Source organism: Chanos chanos, chromosome 2 (assembly GCF_902362185.1).
Source record: "Chanos chanos chromosome 2, fChaCha1.1, whole genome shotgun sequence".
NCBI classification, from domain to species: domain Eukaryota; kingdom Metazoa; phylum Chordata; class Actinopteri; order Gonorynchiformes; family Chanidae; genus Chanos; species Chanos chanos.
In genome coordinates this window covers 55485797-55504608 of record NC_044496.1, presented here as the reverse complement: position 1 = coordinate 55504608, position 18812 = coordinate 55485797, and the positions used below count along the sequence as shown (strand labels likewise).

Genomic DNA, 18812 nt, shown 5'->3' with positions numbered 1-18812 from the left:
GGAATATTTAACCCCCTCTCCTCACTAAGAACTAAGAATAAATCCGCCTTTTGATGTTACTAGAATAAAAACTATTAATGTTGTTAGTTCATTTTAAGGGCGTTGTCTCAGTTTGAGCCGCATATACAACGTGTCCAAACAAACAAGAGAGAAATTAAAAAAAAAAAAAAGAAATCTTCTCTTTTACTGTTTGACCATGACATCATCCATTATTCCTGTCGTTATCCTACCGTTGTGAGATTGGAGTGTTGTTCTTCCTGTAGATAGTGGTACAAACCCCGAGTTATCTGACAGCTTGCCTCTTTATTATTGTAACCAATGAAAAAAGAGCGTGCTGGTAAGTGAGACTTTGCAGCTGCTGCCCCATGGAAAGTTCCTCTGTTCACACAGAGTTCCATGTAACAACTGCTATATCTTTTTTATGTCAGATAAGGGATGCCCCATAAATAGACTAGGTTTCAAAAAAAAAAAAAAAAAATGAAAGTGTTTCAAATTCCTCACATGATCTGAGGTTGAGGTATCACATCTATGCTTAATATAAACCAAACAAGAGAGCCAAGGGGATAAAAATAGAACAGGCCTCGAGGAGCGCCGTACGCATTACAGTATATTCGACCCTGGCATTACTGGCTCAGATGAGAGCTTCGCTATGACGAAAAAAAAAATCAGGAACAAGGACAACGTTGTGGTACAAGATAAGTTATTTCACCTTACCATTGAGGTATGGGATATATTAAGAAGAAATTAACTTCGATTTGTTCATCCCACGCGTTAACCCTTGTATTAATGTAGCAGCTCAAAACTAAAGGGAAAAGTAATTTTAGGACACTTTGTAGAAAGTTACCAAGCAGATGTTCTGGTGTAGCCCACGTTATCGAAGTGCATCGACACATTCCACATTCCGCCAAAGCCGGCTAACTGCTGATGGATGTTTTCTCAGAGTAGCGAACTTTTAAATGGAAACGAGGAAAGGTGTGCTTACTCTCACATAGCTTCAATACTTTCCTAGCGTCCACTTTAGCTTCCTGGCAGTGACATATCACTCATTAGATCTAGGCCTTCCATGGATCTGCATGGGTTTTGTTCATGCCAGTCTCCATATGTCAGTGATTTGGTGGAATAATTACAGCTATGATCTGCTCGCAAAAAGGAAACCAACAGTTCACAGTTTACCCAGACACTTTTATGGACTATTGCTTGTGATGTACGTCTCGATACTATGCGTCTCCTCAATTCCATGTATAACTATATAATTTAGAGACGGTGCAAATCTAGACACTAAATGCAGTCAACTTGGGCATTAGTTCGAAAACGTTGTCATTCAATTGCTGTAGACTAATGCTAATTAAACCTGCTTTGTTTAATGTTCTTCATTATTGCACCTCATCCGATGTATTTAGTCTGACGGCGTCACAATAGCGTATGGAACAGTACACACTATTATAGAACTGGGCGGGGGGTGACATTCGTTTATCATTTGTACTCCAGTTGTCTATCGCACTGCTTTTGAGAGGCTTACGTTTGGAGCCCGCCCACTTTCAAATCAAGCAACCTCGCGCTGTAGAGGAGGCTGAAGAGGAGGCTCTTGAGCAGAACGACTATTTGGAACGAACAGTTACCCCCGTTAAGTGAGGAACAAGGCGATCTGTCTGAGTTTAGTTAGTGTAGGTAAAGAGGTGAGACTTGTTGTAGGCATGGGTTGCTACAACAGCAAGGCATGTAGCCCAGACTCCCAGAGAAAGGTAAGTTTTTCTTCTTAACTTTTCGCGAGAGAGAGAGAGAGAGAGAGAGAGAGATCCAAACGCCGACTCAGTAGCGGAGTCTGCGGTTCTCTGGAATATGTTAAATGTCTTACAACTATGAATTAGATCTCTGTAACATCAGTTTGCCTTAACGCCCCTTCCTTCTTGGGAACAGCAAGATCAAGTATGTTCAAAATAACTAATATTAGTTTTTAGGATCTGTGTATGTTTTAATTAGAATATTCTTCTCCGTTTAAGAGGGTGCCTTCAACGCCTTTATTGAGTATATAAGTTTGTTGTTATCGACTCAGTTTAATATGACCGGTTGGTACATTTCCGCGTTTAGCGGTTCATATCATTTGCCCTCTGTTCTGATTGTTCCGCTTCTATCAAATGGACGTGACTATGTGATCAACCGAGTAGCTCCCAAACAAATTTCTACGACTAGTTGAAAACAAAGCGCAAACTTACGGTCACTATGAGTTCAACTTTTCTGATTTTGAGTCGTTCAACGAGACGTTGAGTTCGATGTGCTCTTAATGTGATTCTGAATCAAGCTAGTAAAACGTAGCCTTTAAACCGGCTTTACTAATGATCTTGGTCAACTCGCATTTCAAACAATCTCACATCTCAGTCAGTTTGGTAACCATATCATTAGCTAGTTTTCAGAAGAATATCACTTTATGAAGCTCTCAACATCCCCAAAACATGGGTTTTTTTTCTCTCCATGTTAGTTTTCAGTGTAGCGTTGCCAACTCCCAGTAAACCCCCTGCTGAAAAAGCCTTAGAAAAGCTTTGATTAGCCCAGATTGTTTGTGGATTTACAGTCTGCAACTGCAGATGGATGCTGTGCCAGTTTCTTTTTTTAAAGAGATCTGACGCGATCTAGCACAGGCAGACCGTTAACCTTTATAGCTCACCTAACCATCTGTGGTGGACACAGGCAACTGGAGAGGTGTGAATACCCCCAAAGGCAAGACAAGGAAAAAAGGCTTTAGTCACAATTTACTGTAACAACGTCATTCAGGAGATGTTGAAACAAACACCACATGTAGGATAATGTGTAATGAAAACGTGTTTACTTGAGGGCAGAACTTTTGGCTTCCTGCTTAAGAGACTCAGTAAATGTGTCTGAGTATTGATGTGGGTTTTTTTCATTAGTGGCATGACGTTTATATGAACAATCACAGTTTGAGGTCTTAATTCAACTTAAGCCCCACTTGTTGAATTGACCAGCATAGTCAATCGCGTTGGCTTGTAAACTGGGTAAAAGTCAAAATAATAAGTCAGTGGTTTTTGGTTGAATAGCATCATGTTTCAAATGTGAATTTAGATGACTGACTTTGCCTCCCAGGTATTGTTCTTGTGTGGTTCGGATTTGTCTGACTGATGGCTCAGCGCTTTCATAGAGCCAAAAGCATTGACTACATGCTTAGAGCCGCAGCATGAAGCCAAACTGCACCTAGACCCCTCAGTATTGAATGACTGCCCTTGTTTTCTGGTAGGAAGTCCTAAAGAAAAGCCTGAAGATTCAGTCACAGGTTTGTGATTGCTATATAGATGTGGTGTGTGTGTGTGTGTGTGTGTGTGTGTTTTAGTGTTCTAAGACACAGCCCAAGGATTGGTCTTATGATCATCTCACAGACTACACGCAGGGCAGGAGAATCAAATGTGCAAACTAAAGTTGGATTGTTCCATTTCTTACCATTTGCCTCCTGGAAGAAGTTTAAGCCTGTTCTGTTCTGTAGAGGGCTTCAACGCTGAATCAGAAGATGGCATTACTTTTTTCTTTCTTTTTTTTTTTTTTTGGTACTACATTTGGCACAAGGGACAGTTTAAATGAAGTTGCCTCATTTACCTCATATAAAGTAGATGAGGCTGATTTTGAAACAGAAAATCCCCCAAATCTTGAAACGAGCAATACACAGGGTTCGTGTCAAAGCCTAGGAATATCAGTTCACAACCCTGACCCCCACCCCCACCTCCATGCGTTTGACCACTTAGTGCTCTGTGTCTGCCCTGGTGTTTTGGAAGCATCAGTAGAAATTCGGCACGTGAGTTTTAAACCGTTAAATCACCTGTGTGTGTGCCCTGACTCTGAGAACCGTCAAACACTCCCTGCTGACCTGGGCATTCCTGCACGTCGCCATGGATGCGTTTCCCCCGTGGAAATCTAAATACCAGGCCGCTCCTGGGTCTTGACACCGGGGGGGGGGGGGGGGGCTATTCGAACACATGGTAGTGATAAGTAATGATCCACTGATGTGGCGTATGTTTAACATGGCCATTCCAACACTGTCTTTTTCTTTTCTTTTTTTTTTCTTTTTTTTTCTTTTTAATGTTTTGTAAGAGGGGGCAGCAGACTACTGTCTGTGGGAGGGTGTAAGAGTATTTATAGCCTTTTTTTCTTTTTTTTTTAATCTCGCTTATGTGTTCATGTTCCCCCATGACCATTTTTTATGAATGTTTATATAACTGTTCGCCTGTGTGCACTGCTGCTACTCCTGCTGCTGGTTAGATGAGCCATCCCTGAAAGACTCTCATCAGAATAATCACTGCTAGGCCAACAAACAAAGCTCAACAAATAATAATAATAATAATAATAATAATAAAAAAAGTTGTCATTTGCTTAAGGTAGACTTCTGGCATTTTCACATAAGCAGTTCTGTGCTGACTGTACATGCATTCTTATTGTGCAGTTTGGCAAAGGATGATTTTGGTGTTGTGAATCAATGGATTTCACATGCATGCCCATGGGCAGAGATACCACAAATCCTTTTATGTCTGTTTTTGACACTATTAGTCCATTTGCAATGCTCTTTATCCACCCTGTACACTCAGATTGGCTTGCTTTTAGTATAACCCATGTCACATCAATTTCACAGCGCTTGCTGAATTTCAGATTAAGGGAAAGATGCGGTCGGAGAATCCTAAAACAACACGGTGCGCTCACAGTTCTGCACTCACGTCCACTCACTGAGAGAGAGTCACTGTGCGGAGTCTGTAATCCTTACGTTTTCATTTTTGGAATAACCCACCCACTTACTCTGGTGAATCACTGTGTCCTTTCTGTGAAGTGCCTCCCCACTTCAGGTTGGTCACTTACGTAACTCAATAGGAAAGCTGCGTTTTAACGGCTACGCTCGACGGCGGAGGTTCCGTTCTGTACAGAAAGGACCCCGAGCGTTGTTCGCTGTTTAATGATACTGGTCGAGGCGTGAAGATATGCTGTGTTACTGTAAACAATCTGTGGGTGATGTCAGACTTTCAGCGACACCGTGTCACTGGCATGTGGGAGCGAGAATTTTAAGACTGCTCTGGAATGTGGAGGATATGTACTTACGTGAGACGACTGTAGAATTCCAAAACTCATATGAATTTCACATGAAGTTCATTATTGTTTGATTGCTACTGATCAATATTTGCACACCACACACGGTGCTTTTTTTTTTTTTTTCCCCCTTTAATGTCAGTCAGGATTTGTGTAATCATTAAAGGCGTGTTAAAAATGTTGGATAAAAATGCATTTTATTTACTTTTTATATCTTATTTACATCTATTCATTTTTTGACATTTGTTTAAGAGAGGTCGGGGGGGGGGGGGGGGGTTGTAATTTGATCTATTGTCAGTGTATCGTGTAGAAGAATATTAGTAATTGCTATTCTCCCTCCGAAATGTCACTGCTTAAAATGAAACATTGTGTTCTGTTCCCTCGTTCAGAAGAAAAACAAAGTAAAACAAGGAAAGAAGAACTCAAAGGAGATCGGTGCTCAGGATGGAAGTGGTAAGTGGTTTCCTGCCCTGCGCCCCTGTCATAACTGTGTATACGTGCGCTGGGCCTTGTGCCGCGGTGCTACCTGTCAAAACACCTCTACATATAAACTGACTCCTTTAGTTTAGAATCACAGACTGTGCTACAGGTAATATCGCAGGTAACAAACACCTGCTTGTGTGTTTGTCTGTGTCTGTGTATGCAAACATGCATATATAGATCATAGTTTAGGGACGAAAGGTATCGGAACTGCTAGCGTAAAACGGCGAGTGAGGTTGTTTTGTGTTTTTTGTGTGTGTGTTTTTTTTTAAATACTGTGTGCTAGGAAACTCCTGCTCTGTGCTTATATTCATATACCTGCTATAGAAACATGGCAGGCAAGGGCATGTGAACTGAACAATCAGTTGATTTGTATCTCATAAGTTATAGTTTATTCCCCTGAAGATGAATGATTTGTGACGCCAGAGTTTCTCTTCCCTTTTGAAAAACAGTTGCAGGTGCGCATTAGTCTTGAATTACAAAGCTCTTTCAGTGTTGGTTTCAGACTTTTCTAACTGATTATAGACCTAGTTTATTTTGCGCGAAAACAGTCTTTCACGGAGCTGATGAGTGATAGATTGCACGTCTTCCAAATTCATTGTTAGGCTTTGTTGACTTTGGCCTCAACCAGTGACTGAGTAATGGTATGATGATGAGACCTAACCCATGGGTTCTGACTGTGTGTGAGATTATGACTTCTGACTGAATGACACCGCACAGCATCTCGGATGGTTCTTTTGGGAAAGACGGATCCGAGGCTGAGTGATCGCTAACGCTGCGTTGTTGTCTCCCTCCAGGAAAACTCCCATTGGACGAGCTTTGCGCCGGCGTGGAGAAGCGTCTGGAGCAGTACGTGTGGCAGGTCAAGGTCCTCCAGGATGCTTTGGAGGCTGAAGGAAACCTGGAGAGGGACAAGCTGCTGAAGACCAATCTCCATGGAGATCTCTGCCTGCTAGTCCACAGCATCACTGAAAAGGTCCAGCATTTCACTTCGAGTCTGTGTCTGAACTTTTACACCTGTAACACGCCGTTCAATCTCACAAGAAGTCCCCCCCCCCCCCCCACAAAGACATGCACCGTCAAGCTGAATATCATTCACAAGAGAGAACAGAAAACAAATACCAGATGACGCAGATGTGTAAGGTATTGTGCAGTTGTCAACGGTAATGATAAAGCGATGCCTTTCCATTACGGTATGAAACGGGAACAGTGCCGATCTGCGAGCGTTTGTTATGATGCCTGCTCAGCACTTCATCCTCTGCACGGACTGAACGTCAGGAATACTTTGGCACGCTGAGGTATTAGGAAACTGTGACCGACGAAACCAGACCTGTTTTACGAGAAAGCCAGCCCTTCACAGACCTATAACTTCAGAGGGCTTTCTGTTTCTTTTTTTTTTTTTTTCCATCGCATAATGTAAAGAAAACACCTGTCCTTTACAACAAAAAACAAAAGATGACATGTGTATTAACGGGCAAGTAATGTCTTCCCCGTCTCTGTGACGGAGTTTCTCAAAGTTGTTCATCTAGTTCTCTTTAAACTCAGAGACATTCCAAGACGTCAGCTTTAGACAGGAGGAAATTTCACTTTTGGTGGAATAATTGTACGTTTGTAGATGGTCACACTTTTTCACGTCCTGGCCCACTGTAAAACCTACCTGGACATTTTCCTTTTTAACTTAGATACATTTTTCTGCAAAAGAAAAAAAAAATTCATCCCGTAGCAATGCTAAAAAAAACACACTAAAAACTCCTCAGATTCACCATACCATTAACAGTGTGTTCATATTGAATTCTCCAGTGAATGTGTGTGTGTGTGTGTGTGTGTGTGTGTGTGTGTTTTTTTTAAATATCGCTTGAGTTAAAAAAAAAAGAAAGAAAGAAAAAAAGCTATTTGAGAGCATATCGTGTATAATTTGGTTTATAGCGTTCTTTTCATTCTCACAGGGGACAGGACAAAGCGTTATATTTCACTCCGTATATTTCAGCATGTTAAAAAACGCTCGTTGGTATACCTACCAGATTTCAATACATGTAAACAGTCTAAAACACTGGAAAATGTCGTCCCACTCAAATAACATGTTGGAAAAGTCCGTTTTTTTTTCTAATATTATAATGGACCCATATGTCATAATGGGTGAATTCTCCCTCTCAAAGAGACTCCCATTTCAATACAGGGGAGGGCCAGTCCATTGAGGTCACATATTTCACTGTGTTTGAGTAAACTGATGATACTTTGTCTTTGCGTCTTGTGTCTTCTAGGTAAAGCAGGACACGGCCAATGAACTCCAAGGTCCACATGCGGAGCAGATGAGGAAAACCTTTGAGGAGCACACCAGCAAATTACAAGGTCAGAATGGAGGCACATAAGAGGAGACACTTTCCAGAAGTCTCCCTGCCTGTTCACATTTCTGAAAAAAGTTATGATTCATTCATTTCTGTTATGGAATTGTTTGTGTTATGGTTGTTAAGAGCGACACCTGCTGGAAATTTGTTTATTTTGCCTTGAGCAGAAAAGGTTAAAAAAAAAAAAAAGAGAGAGCGAGAGAGAGAAAATGATTCATATTTGTCGAACCAAGTTCACGTTTGGTTCACGAAAGACGGCATCAGGCTCATGTTTCTTTTACTTTGTTGGGTCTGTGTTCAGGTTTGATGTTCCATGTGTTAATGGTTTCCTTTAAACTAAATTCCGTTTGACGTACGAAGCTCGTCCATCAAAGAAACCCGTAAAATAAACCGCTCGCTCGGCCTGTCAACAAAACAGCAGCAGGAAAATGAACTGAAACCCAGCAAATCAACCTCACATTCATCCTCGTTACATAAGTCTGTATTCCGAGTCTGTATGAATGCACTGTAAATGTAAAAGAGCATGTGACAATCAAAAGGAAATTAACGACACCCCTCCCCCCCTCCCCCCCCGGCTGCGCTAACCCATTACACGTTTTGAGCGTTCGTCTGAAGACACTCTAAATGAAATGACTTTCGCCCCCACAGAGTTGGAGCAACTTCACACCGAGGAGAAAAAGACCTTAACCGAGACACATCTGGCAGAGCGGAATGAGATGAAGGTAAAACATATGACCAGCGATATTCATATTCACTTACCCTGTCACATTCTTATTCACTTACCCACTGTATGTTGCCCTGATGTTAGTCCCTTCATTAGATTAACTCAGATGTCGTGTAACAAACACTGCATTATGCGTTTTTATTTTTTTATTTTTTTCTTCTTCTTTTTTTTTTTTTTTTGGGCACATTACTCATATGACATGACTGGTGTGAACTCTGTGTGAACCGTGAACAGGAGCAGATAGAGTCGCTGACAGGGGAGTTGAAGCACTTCACTGAGCTGAAGAGAAGAGTCGAGGCGTCCACCTTGAAGAAGGATCTGCAGAGAAATATAGAGGTACGATGGGCGTAGAAAACCGATCGAGCTTCTAGATGGGTAGACCTGATTTACAATGGGTAGACCTGATTTTAGGATGGGTAGACCTGATTTTTGATTCTCACGAAAGGCAAAGTTTGGGTCGCGTAAACGTCAGAGTACTTTTTTCGTAGAGGTTAGGGTTAGGGTTATTGTAACTCAAATCTATATTAGCACCCCTGAGACAGAAAGCTCTCAGATTTAGTGTATTTAAATGAATGGTATGATATCTGGCACCTCTCTCTCTCTCTCTCTTTTTTAATGAATTGTGCTTTAGTTTGTTCTACAAAACTTGCATCCATTTGTCCTATTACTTACCCCTTTTTCTTCCCCACAACTTTCTCTCTCTCTCTCGCTCTCTTTTTTTTTTTGTCTCCACATCTCTCTATCTTTCTGAGCAGACACACGGCAGCCCAGGTGCATTCTGGGAGCAAGAGCAGGAGAGTCTGTTGTTTGTCATTGAAATGAAGTCGGAGAGTATACAAGAGCAGAGAAACAGACTGCTGCAGATGGAGGCCTTGGTACACACACACACTCCCACACACACACACACACACACACACACTCCCACACACACACACACACACACACACGTGCTCACCTTTTTTGGTCCGAATGGAAAAAACTGACCTCTTGCACCCTCCATTTCCCTTAACGGTGGTGTGGGAGCTATGACGGAGTCATATGTTTGTGATTTTAATGGTTGTTACTCCCTTTGCACTCCTGTGTACTCCTGCACTCCTGGAAGATTACACAGCGAGTGTGTCGGGGGGGGGGGGGGGGGTGTACGCTCATCAGTTGTTTACATTCTCTCTCCAAGGATATGCTAGTGAACATCAGATCTTCGAGTCCTGGAGCGATATTCAACACATGAATGCCTTAAAACCACTTCTCCGCTCCTGTCGTGAGAGCGAAGAACTCTCCTCTCGTGCAGAAAGTGCAGATTTAACGCTCATAAAAAAAAAAAAAAAAAAAAAACCTCCCAGAGTTGGCGTGTAAACAGAACTCAGACTCACTGACTGAAACGCACAATAGTGTTGACTGTCCCACCAAGGGATCCCCCCCCCCCCCCCCCCTCAAGCTTGTCTTCTGTAGATGTGCATCAACAACACTTTCTGGGGGGTTTTTTGGTCTTTGTTTGAGGCACAGTGTGTTAATTAAGTGTGTATTGTTGTATATCAGAGGCACACACACACACACACAGTTTTTAATCCTCGTGGTTCTGTGCATCTGGAAACACGCCTCACAGACTCTGTGGTTCTCCACTCCGCCCTGCTCTGTTCCTCAACCCTTCTCTGCCACTACTTGCAGACTTGATCGGATATTTTATTGCCTGTAAATTATATGGTGTTGCTTTTTTACATGCACTCCTTTCATAAGGACTTTAAGGACAGAGAGATGCAGTGTCAGAAAAAGAGACTCTGGGATGGTGTGTATATTGATTGGGCCAGTAGCAGACAGGCTGTGAATTAGAGAAACTCCAAATCCCATAATGCTTTGGGCCTCAAATTTGAAGACAGTGTCCCTTAAGTATAACACTTCATTGTTTGCATTGTGCTGATATGGAGAACAAACACACAGGCACACTACACTTAAGCAGCCGTCCATAAACAATGAGGCTTCTTCGATGAATGAAAGGCGTCAGTTTTGTTTGATCCTGTCTGTTAGTGAAAATGTTTTTCTGATGATTACTGCAGGCGGAGAAAAAGCTCTCCTTGGAGGATCAACTCGTGCATGTTCTGCAGCAGAACGAAGACCTTAGAGTTCGGATGGAGAACTATCAAACCCTTATTCAGTAAGGCCTGTTCCCTCCAGTTATCCTACCCCTCTGCTCAGTTCTCAATGCCTAAGTCCCTTACTGGGTGTCATCTGGTACCAAAGGAACATCACTTTGAGCGTTATACCATAGTTAAAAAGCTTCTTTATCAGTCTCAAGGATTCTGTCAATGTTTTTATTGTTTTCCCATAACCTCATGTGCTGTGTCAGGTGATACTGTCAGGTGATATACACGAGTCAGCACCTTTTATATAAGTTCAATAAACTTTGTTTGTCCTACTAGCTTTTTGTTACTGTAGCAATACATGGAACATTGGTGGACTCCTTTTTCTCCCTGTTGAACGAGTAGTACAGTTTTATTTCTGTACATAAACGCCACCTAGTGGCCATATGTATAACACGACGAATAATGTGTCGAGTATTTGAATGAGCTGGAAGACCAGATGTTTTTGAGAAAGATTGTGTAAGGTTGAGGGGTGATAGAATGAGGCGATCGTTTAGGAGTCATCTGGTCCGCGTTCCCGAAACCGTCACACGTCTTTTCTACTTTACAGGCAACTGTCAAAAGAACAGAGGGACCTGCAGGAGGCGCTAGAGAGGCAGTGCATGGAGAACCAGAAGCTTTCTCAGGAGAAGGAGGAGCTCCTCTTCAAACTGTTGCACAACCAAGACTCCTCTCGCTCCTCTCGCTCCTCTTTCCACATGTCCGCTCCCGTCCCGCAGGCCTCCGTCAGCTGATGGAGCTCCAGCGCAGCCCTGAAATGTGACTGCCGTAACCAACCTGCTCCCGCCTCCGCTTCACTGGGACCTGGCTCTGCTGACACACTGCAGGAACTCTCTCACATCTGCCCGTTTGCCTCAGTGACAGTCAAACTGAGAGTAGGAACTCATGTGCCCCGTGAGGCCTTACACTGATGTTCATTTTTTCATTTTTTTTCCATTGTTAAAATGTTTTTATCAAACTTTTGCTACCCCGTTGAAACAGTTTGCGTTATGATACCGAAGAATTCTTGCGAGGTTTTTTTTTGTTTTTTTTAATCCGCATAACTATGGAAAAAAATTATTCTGACATGGAGCGAAACAGCGACTCAAGGGTTCAACTGTTATTTTTTTTTTCTCTTCGCCGTACGGGACAAGAAAAAATGCAGTCACACTAAAATGTGTTTTTTTTTTCTCCAAAGTGTAAGAACAACTTTTTTTTTTTTAACCTGTAACATTTCCAAAACCAAAAGCACTTCTAAGTGTTTTGTTTTTTTTCAGATGCACTAGCACTTTTATATCAGTATTTTTATGTGTTTGTGTACGTGAGAGAGAGTGTGACAGACTTTATTAGCGTGCTGGCACAAGACTCGTGTATCTGCATAATCACACTTTGGATATGGTCACAAGCGTCAGCTATGAGCACCTGGGTAATTGGATGGAGACTTTTATTTTGAAGTCAAGTACTGGGTGATAACAGGAGAAATACAGCAGCGTTTCTCTGATATTCTCCGAACAACACAACGCACGTGTTCAGCTGTTTCACAAAGGGGCAACGTTAGCACTGGTGAACTCGCCCAGTCGAAGAAAAGACGGCATTGTTGGACATGGCTCAGAGTTTGTCAAGACGTCAGCGTGGATGGATGTTTTGTTTTGTTTTCTTTTCTTTATGACTTTTGTTTTTAATGAACATCATGTGACTTGTTCTTTCTGTGCTACTGTAGAATTGTTTACCTCTCGATCGGTGCCTTTTGTTTTTGAACATCAAGTCACAATAAAAGCTGTATCTTGAATACTGTATTTCCTATGTCTTATTTTTCATCTCTTTTGTCTGAAACAGATACACTAGTATAGGGCAGGGGTTACCTGGGGACTGGGGCCTTGAAATATACTGACCTCATGCTTTATATATCACTTAGGGATAGTTTCTCAATTCTTTGTGTCAGGATCTTCTTTAGCTGCTCTGTCAGGCCAGAATATTACCCCAGGCTCTGATTAACTGAATCTGTGTAAGTGCTGAATTCAAATGAACCGCTGAGACAGAATGAACTTGGTTGTGTGAGTTGATCTACACAGAGCTTCGTTAATTTCCCTCCGTAACCACCAGGGGGCAGAACAGAATAGAGTAAATTGGGAAATGAAACTGATCAAGTCTTCTCTGACAGAAGGCAAGTTCTCCTTCATGCTGGTATCTCAAAATCTGCTATTTAAGTAATATTAAACAGCCTCGATTTGACTGCACCAATGAATGTTTTACACTCTAAGCTTCTCACGCTTCAGCTTGAACAGATCAGTCAGCACAGGTCACTGAGGTCAAAAGATATTATCAGTGCAAAACCTCAGAGTTAAGATTACGTAGATTTTCATAGGTAATAATTAATCTACTGTTCTATATTTGTAACATAATTTTTTATAGGCATATCTATCTATATATCTATCTATCTATCTATATATTTTTTTTCTTATGATCATACACTTTTGTAGTTCAGCTGTAAACAATATATACTAAACATAGCAGGTAGCTTTTAGTTCTTTGTGATATTAAAATCATTAAGCTGAATAAAAGCACATGAGCTGAATGGTTTGATGAAATGCCATCTATGAGGCAAAAAGATCACAGAGAGACAGAAACCTTTAAACAGACTTAGTAGAATAGCATTTAATACCCCTTAGGGAACTAATGGCCATCCCGTCAGTAAACAGCTGGACCTTTGAGCATTTAGTAAGGTTAACTCACCTCCTTACTTTCACTATGGCCAGTCAGGCGAGAAGGGCCGGTGGGTATAGAAACGTGACCATAGTCATGTGATTGACAGACTCATTGGTGATGTTTGTTCCTTCTACCGACCTTGTCAATTTGTTCTCTCTCTCTCTCTCTCTCTCTGTCCCTCTCTCTCTCTCTCTCTCTCTTTCTGTCTGCCGCTCTCTTTAGGGGCTGTTGACCGGATGTTAGGATCAGCGGTTGGGTGGCTGTTTGACATGCTGGGACAATGCCCGGCCAAGCTGCGGGATAAGTGCAGGTCAGGCCCCCCTGTTACAATGTCATGCGGTTCCCAGAGCATTTGCCAGCCACCTGGGAGCCCCTCAGCGTCCGGGGATGGAGAGCTCTGTCGGGCAACAAACACAGCAGAATAAGGTCCACAGACGCGCAGTCGACAACGCATAGTTCTGCAGGCAACGTGTCAAACCAGTGGTCTCCGCGCAAATGGACTGGATAAACCAACATGTCCCTGTTTATATTCTGTAAAAGGAAAAAATGTGTGTGTGTGTGTGTATATATATGTATATATATATATATATATATATATACACCAGTCTTTTGAGACACGAAAACATGTTAGTGCACCATAACGTAGAGACTCATGTCGCTTTGTTACTGGATGTCAACGTAGGTCACTACTATAAACTGCTTCAACAGATCATCTGGGTTATTTTACTTGTATTTCGTGCAAAAAATATACCGTAGCATAGGCCTGTCGCGCGTGAAGGATTTTTACCGTATATTCATGAGAAAAGATTATTCTGAGGTCTAAGTCTAAGTTTGAGGTTTTAAATGTACGCCGTAGTCTAAACGATAACAGTTATCCAGTGGTTGTGAAGTCGTTACCTCGAAATCTTTTGGAATTAATACATCAATATTGAAGTGCCAGATAACTACCTTGCATTAATTCAACCTGTGTTACACTTTTCAGTTTTCAGGTCGCGGAATTTTAATGAGTAGAACACTTAAGTACACTTATAAAAATACCGTTAAAACCCCTCTGTGCCGGGGCACAGTGATTTCTAAATATAATTTGTATATAAAATCACCCTGATGAGCCCTGTTGCACACTTTTCTTGGGTCTTCTGAGTTAACAGTGCCTAGTTATTTAAACAATCCAGATATAAATGCAAAATAAGAAGAAGAGGGGTAAAAAGTTGAACAGTTGGCTACAATAGGCAATTGATAAGTCATCTCGTTTTGGTTTTAAAACATGAAGCCAACAAAAGTTAATGGAGACTTAATGTTGTGCTCTTTAATCGTCTGACATAAAATCAATAGATAGATTGATAATTGCCAAATAACATCTGCTTCGCTTCTCGGCAAAGTGAATCGGGTCTGAGAAAAAAAAAATAAGTTGACGATGTGACATCCGCACGGAAGACATCATCTTTACAGGTGTAAGGAAGTGGCGGGAGCTCTGTTTTGTACACACCTGAGTCGTGCAAGGTCCCTTTGTGCATTATTAGCCGTATGAAAGTTATACAATACCTGTCCTTCATCTCATAATTTGTTAATTGCTCTGTAATAGAACCATCCCCATATTCATTAACGCGGCTGAAAATAATGTGTTGCTATTACATCTGTTCCCATGTCCTCAGTTAGATCAAGTGTGAAATGCATTTTATGTGTACCGTATTTATTACATTTTCCATTATTTTATTACATTACCCTTACGTTACTAAGGAGTGGAAGAAAAAAAAAAAGGATCTCTGCAAAATTCAGCCCTAATGTTAACCGCTATTTTAGTGCTGTAGAGGTGTTCTTTGTCACTTTGGCTTAGAACAAAAAAGGTGAAAATTGCACCCTGGGGAAAACAGCTTTGATTAAAAGGTGTAGTCTCCCCCCGCTGCCACCATCGCCCCCCTTTACACGCTTTTATCCTGCCTCATTTTCCGTGCTTGATTTTTTGGCAGACTTTGGTTTGCTTAATGTACCATAACTGAAGCATGGCATCTTTCCACCCAATACAACACCAAAATAATCTATATAACTATTTATGAGCTGATTCTCAGGCATAAAATCCAACAAATTTAGCTTAGCTATGGTTTTTATGTCACATAATGAAAGCTGTCGAGAAATACAACGCCAAGAGATCATTCCCAAGCGTCTCGGCCCATTTTGATAAATATCGCAGGTTTAGATTCTCGAGCACTGCTCCTTGGTTCGTTGTTGTTTATATCATCGATTACAGAGGATGTGCGGTAAACATATTAAGGACTACAGCACGTCTCCACTTTGGGTTTGATGAGGACCGGCTTTGCGCAGGGATGCGAGCGAAACCACCTGGAAGCGCACAGGGAAGAGGAGAGGAATACGCTAAGCAGACCTGATGCACTGGCTCCAAATGCGTCCCACCTCGAAGACAAATAAAACACCAAGTGTTCCTACAGGCAAGTCTCCATGTACAGATGGCCCGCCTCACACATACAGTCAGCCCGTTCCATACGTGAACGTCCAGGGCTTTTTCGGCCTCGATTCTCAATACTGTGTGATTCTCCAAGCCTCGCGGCAGTAGAATTGCGTCTGTCCATTTAAACGCTCCCCCTCCCCCGCCCGCCTTTGTTTTCTTTTTTTTTTCTTTTTAAATTGTCTGTTTATCTTATTCTCCTCCAGATGGGGTGTTTTGTTGAACTACCAGTAGGCGCCACAAGAGGTCCCTATGTTACAATAAAGCCGATTCTTCCTGCAGCTGCTGGAAGACGGGCGCTTGTGGTTGTTTTTGATCAGATAAGACACTCAAGTTGTTTGTTAAACCATTCATTTAAATATGCGAGGAATAATAACGTCATAAATCAAGAGCTTGAGGCACACATTGCCCCTTTGCGTCGACGAAAGTGACATTCAAAGTGATTTTCAACAAATGTTAAGATTAGTACCGCACAACTGAGTTAAAACTTAACTGCCTTATTGTGTAGTAGATACCACTAATACAAATGCTTATTTTGCCCATACTTTTTTTTTTACTCTGGTGATCTCACTTACCGATGTTCTTTACCTTTAAATAAGTAATGTTTGTTATAAACCGTAGCAGGTAAACTTGAAACTCTCCTGTGTCCTGTTCATCTGTCCCTAAATGATTGTAGCATCAATAATCTCTAAAATCTGTGTTTTACTCACACTAGTCAGATTGTCACAGAAGGGAGGGAGGAGGGGAAGGGGGAACCATGAAGAATTATTCCTGTTAAACTGCCAACACGTATGTTGGTTGCCTGTCACCAAAGATGAGATGACAATTAACGGCATATGGGAGAAATAGATTAGCAGAATAGATTAGGTAGGAGATGACTGGTTTCTGTCCCTTTGAGGTATGTGCCGGGAGAGCCCCTCACAACCACACAGTACTCTATACGCACCGTGTGTCTTCGCTTGCTGAGGGATATGGTTAGCTACGACATTGTTGGCATAGCTCGCATACAGGCGAAAACATGTTGAAGAAATAGAGTTTTGTTAATGGTATACTCCCTCCAGCAATTTGTCCCTGACAACAACACATAAATTATCATTTAATAGCTGTATATATATATATATATATATATGTATATATATACAAACACACACACACACACACACACACACACACACACATATATATATATACATGTATATATATATACCTTTTGCAGCACTGGCTAAGGTCTCAAAAAATTCAATGGGAATTTTTAAAAAAAAATTTATTTGCTTGTTTGTTTGTTTCCTCTAAAAGTAAATGCTCTTGTCAGTACAAAGCGACTTTCTGAAATATTAAAGAGAGAGGTAAAAGTCTCTTGGGCTGAGCGTATCAGAGGGCACTGGGGAGGGAGAGCTCTTTAAAAGCTGGTCCCTGGTGTCTGTATTTAAAGACAGGCTGCACAGACATATTCTCCTGCCAGACTAATTATTATCTAAAAATCCATGTGATGTAAAAAAAAAAAAAAAGTTGCAGCCAAGAGATCTGAGTCTCATTCTGGAATGACCAGGGGAGCAGAACGGGCTGCAGTTTAGGAACCGACTGTGTGAAGTAAGTAGGTTCTGCCCCGCCTCCTCCTCTCCTTCCTGCTTTGAGTTTCATTCAGACCTGGACACATTTGTTAAGTAACCTCATACGGGCAAACTCACACGTCTAAACCATGTCATATTTGTATTTACTAAATATTCCAAGCTCTCTCGGCACGTCTCTGCTTGATCTTCTTTTTCTTTTTTTTTCTTTCTTTCTTTCTTTTTTTTTTTTTTTTTTTTTTTCGCCGATGTGTATTTTGTTTCCACACCTGCTGATGGTGAATGAATGGGAGGTTGAGACCATCAGCACGGAAGCGTTTGCTGGTCGGGGGGCACAGATGAGCCCACGGCAAAAAAACGAGCTAAATCGGTGACAGCTAATGGATGAAAGATGTGGCCAGGCCGCATTCTCTCCGTGCAAAACATCCCAGAGTTCACTTTCAGCTCCCCCTGTCTCTCTCTCTCTCTCTCTCTCTCTCTCTCTCTCTCTCTCTGTCTCTGTCCCTCCCCCTCTCCCTCTCTCTCTCTGTCTGTCTGTCTTCTTTTTCTTCTCTTTCTCTCTCTCTCTCTCTCTCTGTCTCTCCCCCTCTCCCTCTCTCTCTCTCTCTGTCTGTCTGTCTTCTTCTTCTTCTCTTTCTCTCTCTCTCTCTCTCTCTCTGTGTCTCTGGGTTCACTTATCATGTCAACTTGTGTCACCTCTGTGAAATGAAGCAAATTACAAGTTGATCATTGATAAAGATCATTTTTCAAAGACGTAAAAGGCTTAGGAAACGTTGAGAGGTGTAATCACTGACCGTATCACCAGTTACAGAAAAACAGAATATTTTTATTTATCAGGTGAAATATTCATAGTCACTTCTAAAGTTACCTCCTGAACAGAACACTTCATTGTGTAACTTGGTCAAAAAGGTATGGATTCCATAAAAGAGACATTAACATAACATTATCCTTTAGGTTTTCTTATATTTTGAGTCAGTCTTTGTGTGTAAGTAGGCTAACACTGTGTGAAGCAAAAAATCTGTCTCAGAGGTCTCGAAAATTGACGGACGCAGAATTAGTCTGAAATTAGCCGTTAAACAAGACTTAGCACCAAAAACAAACAATGAATCAACATAAAAGAAAACAGGAAAACAAACACAAAGGTGCAGAGAGGCGTTTAAGGCTTAATTGCGCACACTGGGGACCAGTTTGGGCTGGTTAAGGCCTCTATTTAAAGCCCTGTCACCTTTAGGGATTGCACTGGAAACATACGCTACCACAGGAAGACCCCAAGGGCTTGGGAGGTGCCCCCCCCAACCCAACACACACACACACACACACACACACCACCCCCTGTTCTTC

General features: G+C 41.7%; 1 protein-coding gene across 1 annotated transcript; it reads left to right on the top strand.

The window, feature by feature from the left end:
- Window positions 1-1694: 1694 nt before the first annotated feature.
- On the top strand, window positions 1695-11491 carry ccdc69 (coiled-coil domain containing 69). Its single transcript, XM_030765578.1, has 9 exons — window positions 1695-1742; window positions 5463-5526; window positions 6351-6529; window positions 7815-7902; window positions 8547-8620; window positions 8857-8958; window positions 9378-9497; window positions 10674-10771; window positions 11308-11491. The coding sequence occupies exons 1-9, from the start codon at window positions 1695-1697 to the stop codon at window positions 11489-11491; spliced, it is 957 nt and encodes a 318-aa protein (XP_030621438.1).
- Window positions 11492-18812: the final 7321 nt, after the last annotated feature.

Bases quoted from the DNA above. Each gene is read 5' to 3' on its own strand.
- ccdc69 (XM_030765578.1), top strand. From the start codon at position 1,695: ATGGGTTGCTACAACAGCAAGGCATGTAGCCCAGACTCCCAGAGAAAG. The intron at 7,903-8,546 runs GTCAGAATGGAG...TCGCCCCCACAG, and splicing joins GCACACCAGCAAATTACAAG to AGTTGGAGCAACTTCACACC. The intron at 8,621-8,856 runs GTAAAACATATG...AACCGTGAACAG, and splicing joins CAGAGCGGAATGAGATGAAG to GAGCAGATAGAGTCGCTGAC.